The sequence below is a fragment of the Zingiber officinale genome, chromosome 6B (genome assembly GCF_018446385.1).
Source record: "Zingiber officinale cultivar Zhangliang chromosome 6B, Zo_v1.1, whole genome shotgun sequence".
Classification (NCBI taxonomy): Eukaryota; Viridiplantae; Streptophyta; class Magnoliopsida; order Zingiberales; family Zingiberaceae; genus Zingiber; species Zingiber officinale.
Window position 1 is genome coordinate 75,778,454 of NC_055996.1, and position 22,968 is coordinate 75,801,421.

A 22,968-nucleotide genomic window follows, 5' to 3' on the forward strand; every position below is an offset into this window, starting at 1 on the left:
AGCGTTGGTAGGTTGCTCCCGCGTTCTTCAGTCCGAACGGCATTACATTGTAACAATAAGTGTCGTCGGCTGTGACGAAGCTGACCTTCTCTTGATCTTCTCGGGTGAGCGGCACCTGATGGTATCCCTGATAGGCGTCTAGCATGCATATCAGCTCGCACCCGGCTATGGAGTCCACCAGTTGATCAATCCGGGGCAGATGGTAAAAATCCTTCGGGCATGCTTTGTTGAGATCCCGGAAATCAATGCAAACCCTCCACTTGTTGCCCGGCTTGGAGACTAGCACTACATTTGCGAGCCAGCTCGGGAACTGAACCTCCCTTATATGGCCGGCCTCCAGGAGCTTCTCGACCTCCGCTCGGATGATGGCGTTTTGTTCGGCGCTGAAGTCCCTCTTCCTTTGCTTCACCGGCCGAGCGTCCGGTCGGACGTGAAGCTCATGTTGTACTATACTTGGCGAAATTCCCGGCAACTCGTGCGTCGACCAAACGAAGAAGTCGCAATTTCTCTGGAGATATTTGATCACCTCCTTTTTCTGGCTTGCCTCCAGATCAGCCGCAATAAATGTGGTGGCCTCCGATCGGGTCGGGTGGATCTGCACCTCTTCTTTTTCTTCATAAACCAAAGAGGGTGGTTTTTCGGTTATGCCGTTCACCTCTATCCGCGACATCTTCCGCGCGACATTAGCTTCGGCTCGGACCATTTCGACGTAGCATCGCTGAGCCGCCAGCTAGTCTCCTCGCACTTCTCCAACTTTATCTTCAACCAGGAACTTAATTTTCTGGTAGAAAGTAGAGACGGTCGCTCGAAACTCACTGAGCGCCGGTCGCCCCAGGATAACATTGTATGTTGAGGGAGAGTCGACCACGACGAAGTTGGCAGTCCGCGTCCTTCTGAGTGGCTCTTCTCCCAGCGAAATAGCCAGTCGGACTTGTCCGACCGGTAGAACTTCATTGCCCGTAAACCCGTAGAGGGGGTTGTCATGGGCAGCAACTCGGCTCGATCAATTACAGTTGGTCGAAAGCCTTTTTAAATATAATGTTGACCGAGCTGCCTGTATCGATGAAAATGCGGTGAATAGTATAGTTAGCTATTACCGCTTTGATGATGAGGGCGTCGTCATGTGGCACTTCGACTCCCTCAAGGTCCCTGGGCCCGAAGCTGATTTCGGGCCCGCTCACCCGTTCTTGACTGCAGCCGACCGCATGGATCTCGAGCTGCCTGACACCTGCCTTCCTTGCTCTGTTGGAGTCATCTCCGGTCGGTCCGCCAGTGATGATGTTGTTGGTTGCTACTCGGAAAGCCTATAGGTTCCACTGTACAAAAATTTTGTACAAAGATCTGAACCTTTTCCTAGCTACCATGTGTTCTTTTAAATTAAATTTTGGATCTCCTGCGGAACTTAACACGTTTGATCCAAAACTTAATCTATTTGTTCTTTTAGGTTTTGACTTGGATCTCTTGCGGAACTTAACACGTTCGACCCAAGTCTCCTTAAGTTATTAATTCCATTAAATATTAATTTCCATAAAAAGTTCCCAGTACTGACGTGGCGAGGCACATGGCCTTCTTGGATATGGGAGCAACCACCACCGACTAGACAAAACCTTTAATAGAAAGCTAATATTTAATTTCCTAAAATAACTTTAGGTTAACCAAAGAGAACAATCAAATCACAAGGAAAAGAAAGAAACAAAAGAACACAACTTGGAAAAACATATTCAAATACTAGAACGTAAGCCTCTTGTATTTGGTATTATTTCCATAAATAACTAGCATGATGCGGAATAGAAATTACTAGTTATACCTTGTAGAAAAACCTCTTGATCTTCTACCGTATTCCTCTTCTAACCTCGGACGTTGTGTGGGCAACGATCTTCCAAGATGAGAAACCACCAACCACCTTCTTCTCCTCCAAGCAAGGTTCGGCCACAAAAGAAAAGCTTTACCAAGGAGAAAAACCAAAATACTAACCAAGCTCCAAGAGATGCTAGCTTTCTCCTTCTTCTTCTTCTTCTCCGAGTAGTATCCGGCCACCACAAGAACTCCAAGGGAGAGGGAGAGGTTCGGCCACCACAAGAGGAAGAGAAGGAGATGATGGCCGGCCACACCAAGGAACAAAAGAGGGAGAGGAATAATAGATGTTGTGTCTCATGAAGGCACCCCTACCCCTTCTTTTATATTCCTTGGCCTACGCAAATTAGAAAATTTATTTACAATAAAATTTCCTTAATTTCCTTGACATGATTTATTTGAGAAAAATAAAATAAAATTTCCCAAATAAACTCTAATGGCCGGCCACATCAAGAGGAAGCAAATTGGACAAGTTTCAATCAACAATTAAAACTTTCCTTATTTGTTTCCGGAAATTTTAAAAAATAAAATTTCTCTTTAAAATCTCTTCATGGTTAATAAAAGGAAATATCTATAATTTTAATTTTATTAACATGTGAATAATTTTAAAGAGAAAATAAAAAATCTCTCCAATCTACAAATAAGGAAAGAGATCTAATCTCTTTCTTTAATCTTTTGTAAATCTTTTACAAGAGAGATATTTTAATTTTAATTCTCTTTAAATTATATCTTCTACATAATAATAAAAATTAAAATTAAATTTCTTTTAATTTAATTATGGCCGGCCCTACTAGCTTGGGTTCAAGCTAGGGCCGGCCACCTTAAACCCAAGCTTAGGCCGGCCCTAGCTTGGTTCCCAAGCTAGCTTGGCCGGCCCCCTTTAGGTGGGTATAGAAGGTGGGTATATGTGGGTATAGTACTCTATAAATAAGAGGCTACGATAGGGACCGAGAGGAGGAATTGGTTTTGGTCTCCCGATAAAATTAAGCATCCCATGTTCGCCCCGAACACACAACTTAATTTTATCAATGATAATTCATTCCACTAGAGAACTATCATTGAACTACCGCACCAATCCCAAATTACATTTTTGGGCTCCTTCTGTGAGATACGGCAAAAGAAAATAACCTAAAATGATTTAAGGGAATTTGTGGATATTTTTCTGGATTTATTTGGAGGATTTATGACAGTGTTTAAAGGGATAATGGAAATCACCATTTGAGAGGCTTATTAGGGAGTTAATTAGGTAGAGTAATTAAACCCTACCTATATAAGTGAGAAGCTACAGTGCAAGCCCTAAAAACGCCATTCCTCTTCACTCTTGCGCTGTCTCCCGAAATCGCCGACCACACCGGGAGCTCGACGGTCGTTCAGGGCTCGATCGCGCCGGCGCTTTGTCACAGATCAATTCTTCCACCTTCTCTACTCCTTAACGAAGGTCACGACGGTAGAGTCTTCACTGAAGAGTAGACTCGCGCAAGGATCTGCGGCCGGGTGAGGAGATCTATGCTCCGGTGACACCGGAGTCGGGTTGTTCGCTCCAGAGCTAGATTGTGGCGAGTAATGGTACTCCAGACAGCTATTTCATCTTCTTGAGGCATAGAGCTGAGTCGTGTTCATCGGATACTTCTTCTTCGTCGGGTGTTCCTTCGCCGACGGTGAGGGTTTGCGCCATTGAGGTAAGTTGAGGTGAGGATTGATTCCATTAGGGTTTTGGTAGCTGTGGGATTGCGGTTTGCGACCAGGACGAGAGGTTGGACTGATTTTGGTTCGGTTCTGGCAGTGGCTAGCGGTGAGGAGATCGACCCCAACTTCCTGCTGCTGTTCTTCATTCGGGATTCATTGGGTAAGGTCTCTATCACTTTAGATGTTAAATCTGCAGACCTAGGTGTTGAATTCAAGTAGGATGTGTGCTGAATTGTGTGATTGCAATGATTTGTAGCCTTGTAGAAACATCGGTTGCATCTGAGGTAGTGAGCAGCACCATTGTGCTTGTGCCGACGATTCCACCTACCGGCAGTGAGTCAACAGCGGGGAGTTAGGTAAGGTATGTTGATTTTGTTAGAATTGGAAGCTTGTTGATTAGATAATTGATAGATGTAGATTTTGTTAAGGAATGGGATAATTTCGTACTGTACCAGTGTATATGGAATCAATGCATGTTTAGAATCCTTATGTCGATCAGATTAGGTTGGAATTGTGTGATTCGCGGGAACAGATAGATTAAGGCTTGAGACTAGTTTTGAGTATTTCAGTGTGGATTTGTTTAGGTAATAAATGGAACTCGGATTAAATTCGCTGGTCATGTACATTAGTATAGTTATTCGGTTTCATATGTAATTAGTTAAAATTTATAAGTTGACACAGGACTTTGATCGAGGCGGGTGTCGTGACGAAGTTGGCGTTGAATTCAACCTACATTTAGAGGCGGGTACTTCTTAACTTGCTTCTTTAGATATCGGTTTAAGTGCATGAGTTAGTTTAGTATATGCAGTATTCATCTTGACTCCACTCATTTTATTTCTTGTGCTTGATACTTTATCCACTCAATCTTCGAGATGATCATTTTTTCATCTATACAGTCTCCCGTTGTTATTCCTGATACTTAGCAGATACTAGATGCCATGCTTACCTGTTTATGCTTACCTGTTTGATTACTGTTTATTTATGCTTAGTATTGAGCATGCGGATTCATGTAGCATACCTGATTTCCTGTTATATATATATGATGACTGTTGCATTATTCGCATCATGTCATTGCATGCATAGCCGACGACTTTGGCTCCCTTGTGGTTGAGACGGTCGTTGGCCTGGGCCGCACGCTCGGCCACTCATGGGTAGTGGTAGCTTGGAGCGTGCCGCATGTCCTGTCGTGCCCCCCACTCGCTCACTCATGGGTAGTGTCTGCTGGAGTCGCGGGCAGCAGGGACCCCCGTCGCAGACGTAGCTATTCAGCTACTATGCAACTGTCCTCTCGGCCACTCGAGAGTAGTGGTAGCTGGAGTGTGTACAGTTTGTCATTGTCCCGGCCTCTCGTCCATACTGGGGTCATGGACTTGAGGGGTGGGCGGGAGTGACCATCCGTGCATACGCTATTTTCGATATACCTGTTTATGTTGTTTATGCTTACTTATGCAGAACTGTTATCATATACCTGTTATATATGCTTGGACACTGATTACTATTGCAGTATACTTTATATGTGATTCTGGTAGTTATGAGCAGTACTGTAGCAGTATACTTTATCTCAGACCTTACACTGTTAGCCTAGGATATGGTTTCAGGTATGGATATATATATACTTTGTTTACCCTGTAGTATCTGCTATTTATCTTTCGTATTCCTGTTCTTTATGATACTCATGCACTGTCTATCCTATTACCCGCTGAGTTTTATACTCACCACCCGCATTGGTAATTTCACCAGGTAGCTGATAGCGATGCTAGTACGCTTGGAGGAGGATCCCGACTGCCGGTCCCATGTCACTTCTGAGGATGGTTTTACGATTTTGGTTTTCATTTTATTATGAGTTAACCCTTTGAATTTAGCATTGTAATAATTGAGCTGTGGACTTGTTATTTGTATTTGGTTGTTTTGCCGATGAGTCAAGCCGGGCCGGCCCGCGGTGAGTTTTTGTTATTTTATCTTTGTTATTCTTGTTTTCCGCTGTGTTTGACTTTACAGCCGTGTGGGCTGTATATTATCTGCGTGGTTGTGATATATATTTGTATATGTATTATCTGTGGTGTTGTATACCGGTTCTATTTGTCACTGCTACAGGGGAGGTGCTGTCCGATTTTCGTCGGACAACCTTACTCTCGGGGCGTGACAATTTATTGGTATCAGAGCTACAGGTTTACGATGTCAGATTCATACGTTTTGGATTTTTCGTGATTTTATTCCTCGAAGTGACTTTTGGAATTTGGGACCAGGCGGCGGCGGAACACCTCCAAGTAATTGGCTGTAAGTTTTATAAGTACGAACTTATACTGTGTGTAATACTTATTAGTGGTTTACATCAGGTATGAGGCGTGGTCGAGCGGGAGCCGGTTATCGTCGTGGTCCGGGACGACCACGGAAACAACCCATTGAGGCTGAGGAACCAGAACCAGTGACTCAGGAGGCGGATTCTTCTAGGGATCCAACGGATGTTGAGACGGCTAGTCGGGGACAGACCCATCAGACTCCTAGAGATCAGGGACGTCAGCCTCAGGAGATCCCTTCAGTCATACCATCTGGTAGGAATCGGGAATTTCAGCCTCAGGGTATTCCCTCCGGGATACCATCAGCATTTCCTACTCCTGCTACTACTGATTGGATGAGGGACAGAGCTCGGATACCGTTGCTGGCGAGGTCCGTCAAGGACAGATTTACCTTATATTTGGGCGGAGCAGATCCTTGGGCTGCTCGAAGTTGGTTGAAGAATGTAGAGAGCACCTTTGAGTACCTGAGTTGCACGGATGAGGAGAAAGTGGAATTGGCAGCGTATCATCTCCGAGATCAAGCAGTCACATGGTGGGACATGCAGAAGACGATCTTTGGAGAGCAGCGCATCACATGGGCGATGTTCCGAGACGCGTTTGAGCGGCAATATTTCCCAGCGACCTTCTGTCTAGCTCGACGCCAGGAATTTCTGAATCTCAAGCAGGGCGACCGGTCAGTGATGGAGTACAATGCTGAATTCTGTAGGTTGGCAGAATTTTGTCCTCACTTAGTGGCACAAGATTATGATCGTATGCAGCAGTTCACTCAGGGTCTTGCAGCATACATTCGGATTCGGATGTCAGGATTTCCAGGTAGTTCCTATCGGGAGGTTCTAGATCGAGCACTATTCATAGAGATGACTCAGCAGCAGGTAAATCAGGAGAAAGGACATGAAAAGCAGTCGTCGCAAAAGAGAGGGAATAGAGGTCAGAGTTCTCGGGCTCCTTCCGGAGGATCTTCTCGGCCTCAGAAGACTGGGCGAACATCGGATGGAGGTTCTCGTCCCCCTCATCATGATCAGAAGAACTTTGGTGGGACCAGGTGTTTTCAATGTGGGTCCAAGAGTCACACCAGGAATAGTTGCCCGTTAGATCATGCTATATGTTTCTACTGTAAACTTCCGGGGCATGAGAGTCGGGATTGTACTCTGAAAGCACAGTTGGAGGCTCCTAAAGCTACATCTCAGGGGGAATCATCCTCTCAGTCACGTTCACAGAGGAGATCGCAGAAGACCCAGAGTGCCCCACGTCAGCAACGACCACAGCCTTCTCAGGGACAGATATACCATGTGCAGGGACAGGAGCCAGCGAATACACAGTATTCTGCCGCAGCGTTTTCTCATCAGGCATTTCCAGCACAGCAGGATTTTCATCCACATCAGCCTTACTCAGCATATCAGCAGCAGCCTCAGTCTCAGTATCAGCAGCCGGTTCCCACACCTAAGATGCCAGCGCAGGCCACTTCAGGGATACCACAGTCGAGCTCAGAGGTGGGTCGTGTTTATGCCGTTACACGGGAGGAGGCGCAGCGAGCTGAGGGATCGGTTTTCCGAGGTACTATTTCAGTTTATACATTTACGGCAGATTTATTGATAGATACTGGTAGTTCCCATTCATTCATATCTCGAGTATTTCTGGGTAAAATCGGGAGATTGCCTAGTCGTCGGACACACGGGCTGACAGTATCTCTACCATCTGGCGAGGTACTAAGTATTAGTCTGGAAGTCAAAGGATGTCCTTTAGACTTCAATGGTCAGACTATTATGGTGGATCTGCAGGTATTGGAGATGGTGGAATTTGACATTATTTTGGGCATGGATTGGCTGGCCATGAACCATGCCACAGTTGACTGCAGAGCAAGAGTAGTCACATTCCGACCTCCCGGTTTACCATCGTGGTCATTCATCGGAACCGGGGGTGATGGGATATCAGTCATATCGGCAATGCAAGCGAGAAGATTGCTGTCGCAGGGTTGTCAGGGATATTTGCTATCTATGGTTAAAGCTGATACAGATGCATTACCACGACTCTCGGACGTTCCTATTGTTCGAGAATTTTCAGATGTATTCCCTGACGAACTCCCCGGTTTGCCTCCTAAAAGGCAAGTCGAGTTTACAATTGAGTTGGTTCCGGGAACCGCTCCGGTATCCAAGACCCCTTATCGCATGGCACCAAAGGAGTTAGAGGAGCTGAAGGTTCAGTTACAGGAGCTGTTGGACAGAGGATTTATCCGTCCCAGTGTTTCTCCGTGGGGAGCACCAGTACTCTTCGTTAAGAAGAAAGACGGATCACTGAGACTATGTATTGATTACCGACAATTGAATGCGGTCACTATCAAGAACAAATATCCGCTGCCACGTATAGAAGATTTATTTGATCAGCTGAAGGATACCTGTGTATATTCAAAGATTGACTTGCGCTCAGGCTATCATCAGCTCAGGGTTGGAGATGCGGATATTCCGAAGACAGCATTTCGCACTCGTTATGGTCATTACGAGTTCTTGGTAATGCCATTTGGGCTTACCAATGCCCCAGCACTCGTTAACGCCGACTGCTCGCAAAATGAAGGAGAAAAGCGATGCAGAACTCTTTAAAACTGGTGATGGATCCGTCCGGCAGCCTCCGGAACCACCGTTGCGCCGATCCCGAGAGGGTGGTAAGGAACACCCGGCATTTCACTCCATCTGTGTATTGATGTAGTGTAGCGGTGTTGTCGAACTTTCCTAGATGGTCGTCCGGGTCGGTGGTTCCGTTGTATTCCCCGATCGCCGGGGGCACATAATGCTTGAGCAGAGGGTCCCTCAGAATGACCTCTGAAAACTGCAGGTTGATCCGCTCGGGGGAGGCGTCCGTTCGGGGAGCCTTGCCTTTTCTGTAGTCTCGCCTGGGCGCCTCGTCGGATGAAGATCCTCGATCAAGGTTAGCTGGTGCGGCTTCAGGAGGCGTACGGAATAGTGCCCGATGAAATGGAACCGGGGAGGGCGGTGCTTCCGCTCGGCCTCCTGACGCTGACGTCGCTTATTGCTCCATTCGCTCGGCTTGCGCCTTCTATTTCTGTTGCTCCACGAGCTTAGCTTCTCTTGCCTCGATTAGAGCGTCGAGCTCCTCTTGGGAGAGCATCACGGTGTGATGTCGTCCAGCTTCGTCCATTGCGTCCGCTCGGATGCAGGTGCGTTCCCACAGACGACGCCAATTTGATCATGTCTGAACGCTGAGTCGATGGACGCTGGGGACGTGGCGCTCTCCGTTGTCTTCGACTGGCTGAACGAATCTCCGGCGAACCTGCAAGGAAGTCGGGCCGGGAAGGGGTTCCCGGCGACGACCCTCCGACGCTCAAGTCAGGCAAGAGGAAAACGATGAAGTGGCTCCAGAGATGAGAGATCTCGTACCTCTGGCGAAGTCTAAGGGCTCTTATATAGAGCTGTGGGGAGGCTTATGCACACCTATCGAGGCGTACACGTGTCCTTTACCATACCTCAGTATGGGCTTACCAGAGGAGCATGTCTGACACCATACTGCTACAGTCCGAGCACCTCTATGATGTGACAGCAGAACCTTCCGTCGTAGGATTCTGCGTATGGCTTGGTCGTCAAACATGCCTGTTGTCAGAAGATGTTCCCCAATATCCTTTTGTCCTTGTCTTCTTTTTCCCCGAGCCGAGCGTCCATCCGCTCAGCAAGCATAGGTCCGACCGGGCGTAGATGTCAGTCCGACCGGGAAGACTTCATCCCATCGCTTGCTCGGCTGAGAACGTTCTTTCACAGCATTGATGCTTTACGCCTCGGCCGAGCGGGCTACCCGCTCGGCCCGGCGACCCTGTTCACCATGAGCGTCGGAAACTCGACTCCCCGTCGGGTTTGTCTTTGATTCCGCCTGGACCCATTGGGCCGGTCGACCCAACCCTTCTCTGATCGATCGGGCCTCCTGCTGACCCTTTTGACTTTTGACCTCTACGTGTCATTGACTCCCCTCAAAGGGGGTCCCTCGTCATTGCTGCCGGATCATTAGCTATGGGGAAGAGAGGTTGATTCTCGTGGTGTTATAGTTTTTGCGGCTTTTGTGATTTATGGGTAGTTGATTTTGTGGTATTGCTGATCTTGGGCGTTATTTTTGTTTTTTTTTTTTCATCTCAACGTAATGGCATATCTTTCATCTCTTAATATCAAATTTCTAGCTATGTTCTTATCCGTAATATTCGACCTACTCATTAGTAGCAAAAGGTAAATACGTTCGTCCTCAGTACCCCTACTAATTCGTCCCAGGGCCAACACGAAGGAGATAAATCACGGGCGGCTACTAGCCTTTGGAATAATGACTAGCACATAAGGGAGGCATTTACCTCAATTTTACTAAAATTCGAACCCCAGACCTCATTGGTGGCAACACCTCATGTGCTAGCCACTAGACCCATCCGAGGGGACATAATATTCGACCTACTAATGATGTGATGTTAGACCCAAATTTTTTTAAAAAAATTATCTTAATATTTAGTGAAAAACTAAATTTAGAGACATATCTTTCAGTTCAAATAATTAAATACCTAAATTAATAAATAAATATATATCATTAAATAAAACATATACTATCATAGTAATAATTAAGATAGTTACGAAAGATAACTCATAATATCATCATCATAATAACAAACTACAAAATAATATTACTTCGCAATAAATTCTGCCTGGTATTGCATCTTGATTTCAACTAGAAAACTAGCCAGAAGAGAAGAAGCTCAACAAACAAAGGTGGATTGATTAAATCTAAAAGGCGCATACATGCATGCGTACATGCTCATAAACACGGTGCTTTGTGTCCCTATACAATACAAGTTTTTCTAATAGCATCTTGTTTCACTCTCTGCAACTCTGCAACAACACGCAACAGCAGAGCTATCTTTCTTTTGGAACATGAATCCAAATCCACAGGAAACTGAAATAAAATCAAACGGACGTATTTTCAATTCATAGTATCCTAGAACTATTCAACCTCACCCACCATTTCCTCTTCCCCTTGTCAGAACCAGTGTCATCGCTCCCAAGCTTGTTTATGATCACCTTCGTCTCGCGCAAGCGTGTGCTGAAGTCTTTTTTCCACAGTTCGAAGTCCTGCTTCAGCCGCCTCAACTCTTTGTCGGGATTCAGGCTTGCCTCCGCCTGGCCGGACTTGACCTCCACCAAGAACTTCGTGTCGTCGGCGAACACCTGCGTCCGTTGATCGAATTCCTCCGCCAGGCGGTTGATGACGCTCAGGCTCGCACTCATGTCCCTGTCGAGCAGTCGGGAGACCAATCGAGGCGTGCCGTTCTCCTCCTTTCCCTTGGACCGGGCATAGTCCGCGCTGCCCCAGCTTTGCTCCACTGAAGCGTCGGAATTTCGCTCTGCATCATCGACGGCGAGGCTTCTCTTTGCAACCGAGAGGCTGGACTGCAAGGATACCATTTGCCGCTGCCACACTTCTTCCATGGCTTTCATCTTCTGCTCATACTCCGACCATCGGTTCTCGTACTGCTGCAGCCTCTGGTGGAGTATGTCGTTTTCTTCTTCTTTATCTCTCAGCGCGGCCTCCGATTTAAGGATCCTTCTTTGCAATTCTGCCAGAACAGACGCCTTCAGAATGACCTGCTCTGCTTCTCCTCCCTGAAAAAGATCATGCGAGGAAGCATGCTGAACAGAGAAGATATTGTCGATTTGTAGCACAGAGAAAGGAGTATTCACCTTTTTATCTGCAAAAGACCTGTTTGCATTCAGTAATGTGATATCGCCAGAACATCTCCTAACAAGCCATCCTCGGATTCCTGCTCGATCCATTGATGATCGCTTAGAGATAAATTATCAAAGAAGATGAGTAAAACTAACTGAACTCCAGTAGTAAACGTGCTACCAGATTGGATCACTATAGAAGCACTACGGGCAGTGACAAAGTTCTTCCGAGCAGCTCGAGATTTAACATTCCTCTGCAACACTATTGCAGCTCTGTGCCTTGCAAGCAAACCAGAGTATATTCGCCTTGTCTTCTCGCCTTGAATAACTGTATGTCAATTCAAAAGGTCAGGTCTTCCAATGACTCTGAAATTAGTACTCAATTCAATGTAGGAAATTACATGATTGCAATGTAAGAATTCCCCTTCTGAGTTTTCTCGCGTAGCACCGAGCTTGATGGCCTCTGAAACAGCTTTGCACTCTTAAAATCCCATGTAGAGTTCGGTTTCTTGTGTCTTCAAGAACACCAATCTATTGAAAGAATGAAACATGCATAAGAAGTCACATGAGATTTCTCTAGATAAAACATTTTTTATAATTGGGATGATGCAACACAATTGTTCTTATACTAACAAATGTAATATGTTAAAAGTTAACCACGATCAATATTTAATTTCTCGCTCACCTGTCCAGTTCGGAAAAACAACTTAGTATAACCAACTTGATACATTTCAGGATGAATGTTGAACTGTTTAAGTATTGCCACAGAGACACTTAAAGGATCTTGAGATGCAACACTCTCAAGAAGAAGAAAACCATACCTGAAATATACCAACGCTTTAAGGAACGGCATCCAGCACTGAAATTACAGTAGGAATAGTGATTTACCTTTTGGCAAACTTTTGGTGAGACATTCTAGTAGGATAGCCAGATCTAGAGATACGAACGACTTCTAGAACGCCACAGCACCTAAGCTGCTGAAGAACAAGCCCTTGCTCAAATTTTTCTGGATTTTGTGAGTTGTTTGGTTTAATGCAGCGTATGAAATGAGGTGTTGTATTCCCAAGTCTTTGCATCAGTTGAAATAGTTGCCCCTGAAGAGTGCAAAAGAAAACATGGAGCGCGAGATTAATAAAACCATACATGACAAAAAGGAACTGAGTTGCTAGAGAAGTTAGCTAACAAATTTAAAGTAGTAGTTACAGAGATGTAACCGAGCATAAGAAAACATCGAATAAACAATCTAATAATGCAATCCGCAAAGCTCATAGTTGTTTATTGTGGTTTTTACCTTAAACTTAGAAGCAACACTCAACTTCTGCGAATCAGCAACACCCGATCGATATGGATTAGTTGCTACGTTTTCAGATTGAGACAGCATTTTTGATGCAAAATCTTGAGGAAGATGGCATGTGCAAGAAGCAAGGAGATGAATGGAATCTATGTGAAGTAAATCTCTGTTCTTCTCCAAAAACCCAGTTGTGTCGTATATAACCTAATAGAATATTTAGGATCAAAAGCTTGAACAATTACACGGGAATGTTGACTAGGAAAAAAAATTGGGGTTAAATAGCAACCTCCCCTGCATAGTGCTGTACTGTGAAAGCTTTGCCTCTTTCTCCTCGGAAGCAATGACGAGAATTCAGATGCTGCTTCAGTTTATTCGCAAATGTAAGATCAGTTCCATTTGGAAAAGTGGATTCCTCATCCAAGAGAGACAGCAACCCCAATGGTTTCTGCACCAAAAGCATCTTTAAATGAATCCCTTTACAAGTATTTGAAAAGGAAACTCACAGTTCAAGTGACAATCTGGTAACAATGAACTATCCAAGCTCTATTAAAAAAAATTGAAAAATGGTATAATGTTATCATCATAGTTAAAGAAACCATATTAAATAAAATATGAAAGTTTATCAGCCACAGAAATTCCCCGAAAAAGTATAACAAGTTCCACTTGTTTTATTTACATAGAGTTGGATGGCTTGTTCACATCTTTGAAGCTAACCGCAAACAATTGGGACTAACACATGATGATGATCATTTTATCTTCAGATTATACAGTTAACAGATGCTAAAGAAACAGAACGACAAAGAAATGGCAAAAACAAAACATACAGGAGCAGGAAACCATAAACACCCAAGTTAAAAAAGTAAATTAAGCCAAAAATATAGTGAAGGACATCACATACTTTCTCAAAAAGATTTAGACAATCTTGATTATCCTCAAAGTCAACTTTTGCCCAGTCTATGCCGTCTTGAACGTATTCCTGGGAAATGTAACAATGTGAATATATGTAAAAAAAAAAAACAGATTAAGCACCTTATATTATGAGAAAACAATCTGTTCATAAATTACCAAGCATGTTTTCCAGAATGCCAAATATATAAGAATTGTGGAACTACAATTCAACAAGAGTGTTGATAAAAAAAACTAAAGAAAATAGTACCAGAAATGCAAATACAAATCAGTGGCGTGTGTAAAGAATACAGAAGAAACATAGCCCTAAGAATTGATATTTTGGGTTAAATAGTCAGGTAATCAAATCTGATAATGTATTAAGAGCAAATCTTATGAATGAATGCACTGCAAGTTTAGTAATTAAAAAAGTGTATATAACTCTTAGCAAACTAAGCCACTCCACATATTGAACACCTATAACTGAGAAGTGTCAGAATACAGGAGGTGACAACAAGGGCTATATATCAAGTTAGATGCCCACATACACGTCCAAGGAAGAACTAGCCACAAAGCACCTCTCGCTTTATATAGTGTTTATCGAATGCACTCAAATATTAGCATGAGACATTGTTGTGGTGATTCGTAAACGTACATTAGGGAAATAGAGACCATGAAACTCAACACCTGACACATTGAACAAACTAGTTTAATGGTTATATATCAATCAGGTAAGTTTCTCAACAAAAGATGAGTTATCAATCTGATAGAAACCTGTTGTACCAACAACACAACATTTGTTTATTGGAGAATATCAAGTAAGTGCTTCACAACGAGAGACAAGTTGTCAATCTGATTAAAAAAAAGTACCTCTTGTTCCAGCTTGAACAAGTGGCGATTAAAATGTTGCTGCAGCCTTTCATTAGCATAATTGATGCAAAATTGTTCAAAACTATTTTTCTGTGAGAACAAGGAAAATAAATCAGCCATGAGTCAGAGTGGATTTTACCAAAATGGTAAGCAGAAGATGCAAGTGATTTAGAAGCCTATTACATCGAAAGATTCAAATCCATAGATATCGAGAATGCTGATTGATCTACCAGTGCGACGTTTGCTTATTCCAAGTGATTTGTTAATCTGTTCGACAAGCCACTCAAACAAACTCGCATATATGGATTTTGCCAAGGCATCTCTTGTATCAATTGCCTATCAAACACATAAGAAAAGTATAAATGAGATGCCTATCATAATTCGTTCATTAGGCCTTAATGGGCAGAAGACAACAAACCTGAGAAAGGGTAAGCTTCTGTACAATGTTATCATTGCCAACCTTCATCTTGCGTGTTGACAGGGATAACTTAAGTGCAGAGATAGTGCACCCGATAAGCTTAGCAACAGTTTGTGCAGCTGAATTGTATTCGATATCAAGAAATGGAACAAGAGAAATAAATCAATCTTACAACAGAATTTTAAAGAAACAAATTACTAACTAGAACCTAACAAATGATCCAAAAATAACCAAGGTGTAGACAAGATTATTGTATCACTGTTGCAGCTAATGTATCTCAGATAGGGCTAATTTGCAAGTTCAGATAACTGTATGAAAGAATGCAAGCTAGAATGGAAGAAAGCAAACAGTAGAGTAAGTTCAAATAACCTTTTATCTCAAACAGATAACTTAGAAACTATTTATCCAGATTTATCGGCCTAAAATAATTACTCCAACCAATCAGCACAGAAATAAAAAGGTTACATGTATCAGACTATCCACTGAGCGAGAATGCAAACTGGAGAAATGCCCAAATGGAAACTTGGAAAAGCTCATTTGTAGTTTCGAAGGCAGCACCAATTATGACAAAACTTGTTGTGGTTCACAAATCAGTTCTCTGTTATTGATATGCAAAGTGAAAGGGAGAAATTGCACTTAATTCTCATTCATTCATTTGTACCAATAGTAACAGACTAGAACATTGGTGAAAAATAATGAGATTGCAGTTCTTTATTAACATATAAAAAGTGGCATGATCTACTAATAACATGCAAAAACACACTTGGATAAATTCAATATAATTCGAGTCTGAATACTATACCTTCATCTGCAACAACGTCAACATGATTTTCATTATCAATCACTGTAAAAGAGATATTACCAAACCACAACACTGCAGCCAGCATGGCAAATACAGTCTCTTGATCTTCTTTGCTGATATGGACAACCTCCATAGCTTTCTGCAACAATCTATGATGTATTAACCAAGAAGTTCTCTTCCTTGGGAATGGCAAAGTGGTGAATTGTGTTGTTAGATGACATACCATAACATGATGAAACATTTCAGCATCATCAACCCCAGCAATAGTATAGCAATTGCTCTGCTTCAAATATTTATACTCATCTGCTTTCCTCAAATTCAGTTTTGCTGAGTAAAACAAAGAGCTAGTTAACAAGATAATGACAGCACGAGGTAACTACATAAGATCTTTCAATCTGCATGAATAATACAATGTGTAACATCAACAAGGGCAAAACAGAAAGAATACAAACAAGATAGGCCATCTATTTATATATAAATTTAAAATAGACTGATATTTACAATTAAGCTATGCAAGAAGCAATTGGTCTCACAAAACAAATAACCATAATTAGTATTATATATGATCTAGGAATCATCAAAATGTATCATTGGACAGTTAATTATTATGGGAACAAGCAAAGTATTCTATTCAGAGATATAGCATCAGTATAGATTCTTTTAGATGTCTTCATAGCATGCAATTACCATCATTGTGCAAAGCTTCTATGGTTACAATACCCTTTAAAATAACATGAAATTCTAGAGTCGAATGAAGTAGAATGCAGAGATGTAAACAAAAATCAGTAGCAGCTTAACAATTAAGTTAACTAATCCAAAGTTGAACATTGAGGAGAAATGGAGTATGGTATCGCAAATGAATGCATTGAGTAAACTAAAGTGAAAGGCATTCCCATGCAAATTCCTGGAGAATTAGATGCAGCTCCACGGGAAAGTGTCACCAAATGCAGATATTGTTCGTGCTTCAGATATTGCTTGTTCTTTGACAATTTGCACAGCTTTGTGATATGTACAATGAAATTGAGTAACTTCATTCAATCACTAGCTACAATAAATAATCTGTACATATTATATAGATAAATAATCTAATACATAAAGGACAGCACAGTGCACTAAGCTCTGTTCCAAGGAAGGGGCTGACCACATTGGGCCTATTGTACGCAATCTTATCTTGCATTTTACAAGCTGACATGGGAGCAACTTTACAATTGCGCCAAGGCTCTCCTTCAAATAAATAATCTAATACATATTGATAAATAATCTGTAAATATTATATACTATTAGTCTATTAACACAATAACAGAGTATAGGCTGTACAGCTACAAACCAACCCACATCATATTGATAAGGTGAGTAAACCAAATTTTTGGTCCAAGCAAACTGCCTAACAATCCGATTAGGTTTCAGCTGTCCCACCAGGGCCAACAATGACTAGCGTATGCTCTAGCATCAGTACATCACTTATATGACCTGGATTATGGTTCCAAAGGGCTCAAAGGATCAAATGGATTAAATAAAGTGAGTCATGATAAATGAATATGACAACAATGAGTCAATGACTACTCGAAATCTCACAATTGTCATATTGGCAATCACTAACATCCTTCATCGCAACCCAAATGAACGAGGAAAATAAGAAATGTACAAAAGGAGCCTCATCCTTGCACCCAAGATGCTCAAACTCATCCAATTTCTTGCTAATTCAGGAGTACTAAATTGTTAATACTTCATAAATTGTTAAAATCAGAGACTAAATTATCCAACAATTAAATCCTCTGCTAATCTTTGATTATATTGCTCAGTGATGAATCTCATTTCGAGACCATGCTAAATATATCTGTTGCTACAAACACTCTTTTCAGAAACAATTAACACTTTAGCTCTGATATTATGCATTTAATAAAACAATTTGTCATGCACACAGCTAGGACACAGTGCAGAAATAGAAGTTTACTACCATGATGAGGCAAAAAAAAAAAAGGAAGATGTACCTTTTAGAGATTTGGTAGCTCCGGCACATAGATAATAAAAAATATGGTATGAACGTTCACCAACTGCACATTGTACCACTCTTGACTGCATAAGGGAGAAAGGATTCTATATCAGTAACAAAGGTTAAGCAAAAGTAAGGAAAAAAAAGAGAATGAGGTAGATAGAGTACCTTCTCAAGTAAAACTGCCCATGCAAACAAAGTCGATCACAAAAAACAAAGATAATAAAGTTATTCAAATGGAGGAATGAGAATCAAATCAACAAAAATATAGTAAACTTACATGTTTGAATTGAGGCACCGGAAATTTTTCCAGTCACACTGAAATGAATTTCAATCAGTTTGCCCTGTGGCAAGAAACCAAGATTTTGTAAAATGACAATGGATTTGGAAAAAATGGTAGCAATTCTAGAACTACAGCAAGAATTAGCAAGTCTAACTTGCATTTTTAAAATCAATAGAATATCTAGCATATGTTGCAGTAAAAAATTTACCAGGGAATGTTAGAGAAGGCATCTGCTAAACATAAGACAAAGGCCAAGAATAAATAAATTATCTTACAAAGCGACTGGAATTGTCATTTCGTAATGTTCTTGCATTTCCAAAGGCTTCAAGTATCGGACTTGTCTGTAGAATTTCATATTCAATACCACTACCTCCACCAAGAGCAGCCAAATATTGCATTGCTATTTTTGCAGTTTCAGTTTTCCCTGCTCCACTTTCACCACTACCAAACCAATTAAAATTAGTCATTCTCATATGTACAAAATCATAATCTAACTAAGCAAATAAAAGACACCAGTGTCTTTTCATCAATAACAGGGATCATGATTTCAAGGTTCCAAATCATCAAACAATATGCTAACCTGATAATAATTGATTGATTGACTTCATCTGCAATTAAAGAAAGAAAATTATCAATCAGAAAATAGGAGAGATAATAACGACTGCATTCTTAAATGAAACTATACCCATACCTCGAATCATTTCGCGGATGGCAGTATCAGCTATTGCATAAACATGAGGGCTGTTCATAGATTTATTCCTGTATGCTTCAATGAACTCATTTCCATAAAGATGAACCTTTTTGAAGGGATTAATAGCAACCAAAACTGGTCCTGCTCTAGTCTATCTTGCAAACATGTAAAGAAATTGAAGAGGTCAGGACAAGTAAAAAGGTATTGAAGATTTTATTACTTGGGAGGGTGTCTAGAAATGGGTGCATGAACTCACATATATCATATCTCTGGAGTACCTAAAGTGTAGATTGTACAGCACTGATGGTTCATGTAGATAACTAAGTTGCATGAGATCATCAACACCATCAAGAATTTCGGGATTTGAAGGCAGCAAGCTTTCAGTGTTGAGCCTTAAAACCTGAAGACGAAGAATAAGTTTCCCAATTAATAGAACAAGTACTTAGATATTCAACTTAAACTTAGGGGCTCTATATGTCCGGATGAGAACTTGAAAAACTTACGTCACCATTAGGAAGAGATATAACAGACTCTGGTCCAGAAGATATTATTGTGGCTAATACCCAATCACCATTTGAATGTTGACACCATGCTTGAAGTTTCTGAGAAACAAACATTCTCACACTCAAAAGATGGTATATTGAAAAAATTAATTGACAAAAATGTGCAAATTAGGGCGGCAACATCACTGTATATAACAAGAATCTTAATCTGCAACAATTTATAGGGGATAATTAAATAGTAAATGGAATGCATAACTTCTCTAAAGAAAATTTTCAAGCATGAGCATGAGTGTTATAATAAACTCAATGAACAACCGAAATTATGAGAAATTAATATATCACTTTACAATAGAATGATGTAAAGGTTATGCATTGTATATTTGCTGAAACAATCAAATAATTGAGTGCATCACGATAGTAATAAAGAAGCACTTGCTCAATAGAATAGAGGTTGAATGGCATTAACTTCCAAGTTCCAAACATGTATAATATGCACTAACTTAATGCCGGACTAAGTATATGACAAATCAATGGAACTAAAACTCTAAATATGTTTAATCCACAACACATTGGATTGTTGGCTCGTGAATTTCCTGAACACTTCAAGTCACTGTCACTGAAACTAAAGGAGCAGCAAATGCATATGAATTGCACAACCTAACCCAACAAATCTATTAGACTATATGAAAAATAGAGATACATTTTTCAAATGATAAAGTTACAGAAGCACTTATATAGGAAACATGGTCACAGCACCAAAATGTGACGTAGAAATTAGTAAGGTTAATATGGCGAAGATGGTCCTGAGAGTTGAGAAACACTCGAACCTAATTTCAAGATAAAATACCACAAACCACCAGAGGAGGAAGAGAATCTTCGAGTGTGAAGACTAGTAATATTTTATCATGTCAATGGTATAATATGCTGATCGGCTCAACATTAAGCTAATTAGGCACAAACAAATATCTGTTAGCCGTTGTAGTTAATCTGCACTCAGGTATAGTGCCTGCAGTAATTAAGAGAAAAAATGGATAAGGACTTACCTTTTTTGCAATATACGAACGAGTGTCTCCCCAGTTAGAATCAGACCTCGATAAAGAGATCGCCGAGATTTTAGAAGTTGCTGAACTCGATGTCCTAACATCTTCATCTCCTTCCGCAGCTCTCTCTTCGCGAGAAGTTGTCTTTGAGCTGTATGGTGATTCCTCATTCTCCTCAGCATCGTCGAAATCCTTGGCTACTCCTGACGGACGATCCTCTCCCGAACTGGATTTGGAACTGCACGGTGAATCATCCTCCACCTTGGTTTCACCCGTAACCTTCTCTTTCTTCTCCTTTTCATTCAGATTACCAAGTCCATATTCGGCTCTTCTGCTCTCAGAAGACGAAGGCGATCCGCCGGTGAACCTGTGATCAATCGGCAGCGATTTCAAAGACTGAAGCAGGGCCTGCGGGCGAGCCTTCACCTTGGTCCGCTCCAATCGGGTCAGCTTCTTCGGCTCCCGAGTTCTAGGCGACGACATTCTCACAGACGCCATCCGCAACCTGATCTAGTCGCCTCCCAAAACAATTTCTCAAAAAACCAACCCCCAAAAACACTAATTTCCACCACAGCCACTTCTAAAACCCTAAAATAATCACGAAAACATAAGCAGGGAAAGAATACAGAGATCCAAACTAAATAAATCCGAACGATCTATTGGTCAAAAACTTCGTCCGGCAACAGGAGTCCAAAAAATTGAATTTTTTTTTTGTTTAAATAAAGAGGAATCGGCCCAAAGCCGTAGGAAAAAGGACAAACTGAACGATCTGATAGTCTTACACTTCAAAAAATAAAGGATCGGAGAAAGAGAAGGAAAAAAAGGATCGAAAGGATCGAAAGGAAGGAAATTAGAAGGAAAAGGAGAGCAACAACCGATTTCTTCTTCTTGACTTTGAAACCAGTAATCGCTTGCTTGATTGATCCAATATTTTTAACCACCCTATAAATTTCCCGTGGCTGTCGCCTGCTACCTTTCTCCAGCTTTAACAAGTTGCTTCGGCGGATTATAATATTTGTGTTCAAATTGTTTCCAATACGAACTCTTTTGGAAGTAAGCCCATAAAAAAGTAACGGCCGAATAACGTCAACCACTAAAATAGCAGAGAAAATAGCAGAGACGGTGCGTGACGGAGTTAACGGTTGACTCAATTGACTATTTTACCCCTAAGTAATAACATTATCCAACGCAACGAAATGAGTCAAAACCCGTCAATTGCAAAAATGTCGTGTCTCGAATGGTAATTTCAAGTACACGCGTATCTTTCACTGCGATGGCACGCAAGGGAAAGGTGACGTCATTTGGCCATCCTTGAATCTTGTACGCTGGATCTTCATCGGACGGTCGACAGAGGGACTTCGATGTCGCCCTTTCCGGTGGAAATCCGGCGAAAAAAAGTCTGCGGAAGGCTGCCACCGTTGGAATGTCTGAGTCGCCGTTAGATGTGACGGAATCCGTCACGGCGGTGAGTTCACCGTCCTCCATCATTTGCTCGTATTTATTGCGAATAAAATTAAAAAATCGCTATCGTAATATAATTGATTAATTAAGGTTTATGATCCCCTCGATTACACGTTAATAAATGTCATTTGTTCGTCTTGTCAACGATGAGGCCAAACCAAATCATAATAACAGAATTTTTAGACTTAAATTAAATTTTAGTTTTCAAATTTAGTCAGTTACAAACGGGGCGAATGTGCCCATGATGAAACCTGACTCAACATAATCGAGTCATGTTGGACTATGTTGGTCCGATGGTTAGTATGGTTAATATTTATACAGATGGTCTTCGATGAATTTTAAAATTAATTTTTAATGAGTGTAAAATAATTTGTTAGAAATTTGACATTTTTCATACACAAGGTTGTTCAAATCCAAATAACTTGACCGGATTGATTTAAAAAAATTATTATTTTTCTTATAATTCTTTATTTTTATCAATATTGTATCATTATTATACTAACCTTCTACTATTATTTATATAAAATATCTTAATTTTTAAAATAAAATTTAATTTAATTCTAAAAAAATCCTAAACCCTAAATTCAGATCAATCTGAATCAATCCAGGTCAACCTGAATCCAACCTGATCATAACACAACCTAAAAAATCTCAATCCGAATTCAATTCGAACCCGAAAATCCCTAATCCAAATTTGATAATTTTTAAATTGATTCGGATCGAGTTGGCTAATCAATTTATTTTTGACACCCCTATTGATATCTAAATCATCATGAATATTTGAAAACAATAGAGACGATAGAAGATAGAAGACGATAAGAATTAGTTAGGAAACTCAATTGTGAAATTCTAATTGATTATTGGACTTATGAACAAGGACAGAGCCATGTGCTAATCTACTTGGACTTTTGCCCGGAGGGTCATTGAAGAATTTAGGGAGGAAGTCCAAATTTCTTTATACATTTAACTATTTTAGCGTATTTTCATCCGACCAATTCTAAATCCTCAAATCAAATTATTGCTCCATATCATTCCTTACGGATGGTGAATTATGTACTAGATAAGTATTATTGCCGAATGACAAACAAAGTCCATATTTGAGCTCTATTATCTTACTATTTAACTTAATTGATTTTGTGAAGCTCAAAATTAAATGATGTTAATATTAATTTTTTTTCATTTCACATCAAAAAAT

General features: G+C 41.0%; 2 protein-coding genes and 1 long non-coding RNA gene across 4 annotated transcripts; 2 read left to right on the forward strand and 1 right to left on the reverse strand.

The window, feature by feature from the left end:
* The first annotated feature begins 3,168 nt into the window (after positions 1–3,168).
* Positions 3,169–4,282, forward strand: LOC121990298. Its single transcript, XR_006114540.1, has 4 exons — positions 3,169–3,533; positions 3,638–3,700; positions 3,797–3,901; positions 4,222–4,282. It is a non-coding gene; the product is annotated as an uncharacterized LOC121990298 (long non-coding RNA).
* A 1,596-nt stretch (positions 4,283–5,878) lies between these two features.
* Positions 5,879–8,431, forward strand: LOC121991126. Its single transcript, XM_042545148.1, has one exon. It carries the CDS (start codon positions 5,879–5,881, stop codon positions 8,429–8,431), a length of 2,553 nt encoding a protein of 850 aa, XP_042401082.1.
* A 2,138-nt stretch (positions 8,432–10,569) lies between these two features.
* LOC121992747 (myosin-1-like) lies at positions 10,570–21,351 on the reverse strand. Of its 2 annotated transcripts, XM_042547301.1 has the most exons (24): positions 21,188–21,350; positions 20,316–20,900; positions 19,273–19,371; positions 19,026–19,169; positions 18,770–18,920; positions 18,659–18,686; positions 18,354–18,519; positions 18,076–18,139; positions 17,964–17,977; positions 17,794–17,878; positions 16,026–16,129; positions 15,803–15,941; positions 15,001–15,119; positions 14,766–14,918; positions 14,583–14,672; positions 13,726–13,803; positions 13,114–13,272; positions 12,828–13,031; positions 12,425–12,630; positions 12,222–12,357; positions 11,938–12,067; positions 11,718–11,864; positions 11,552–11,631; positions 10,570–11,473 (listed from the first exon to the last, which is right to left on the reverse strand). In XM_042547301.1, the coding sequence occupies exons 2-24, from the start codon at positions 20,808–20,810 to the stop codon at positions 10,799–10,801; spliced, it is 3,666 nt and encodes a 1,221-aa protein (XP_042403235.1). In that variant the 5' UTR covers positions 20,811–20,900; positions 21,188–21,350; the 3' UTR covers positions 10,570–10,798. The 2 variants fall into 2 exon arrangements, with proteins under 2 accessions (XP_042403235.1, XP_042403234.1); XM_042547300.1 differs by having other exon boundaries at positions 20,316–21,351.
* Between the last annotated feature and the right edge of the window lie 1,617 nt (positions 21,352–22,968).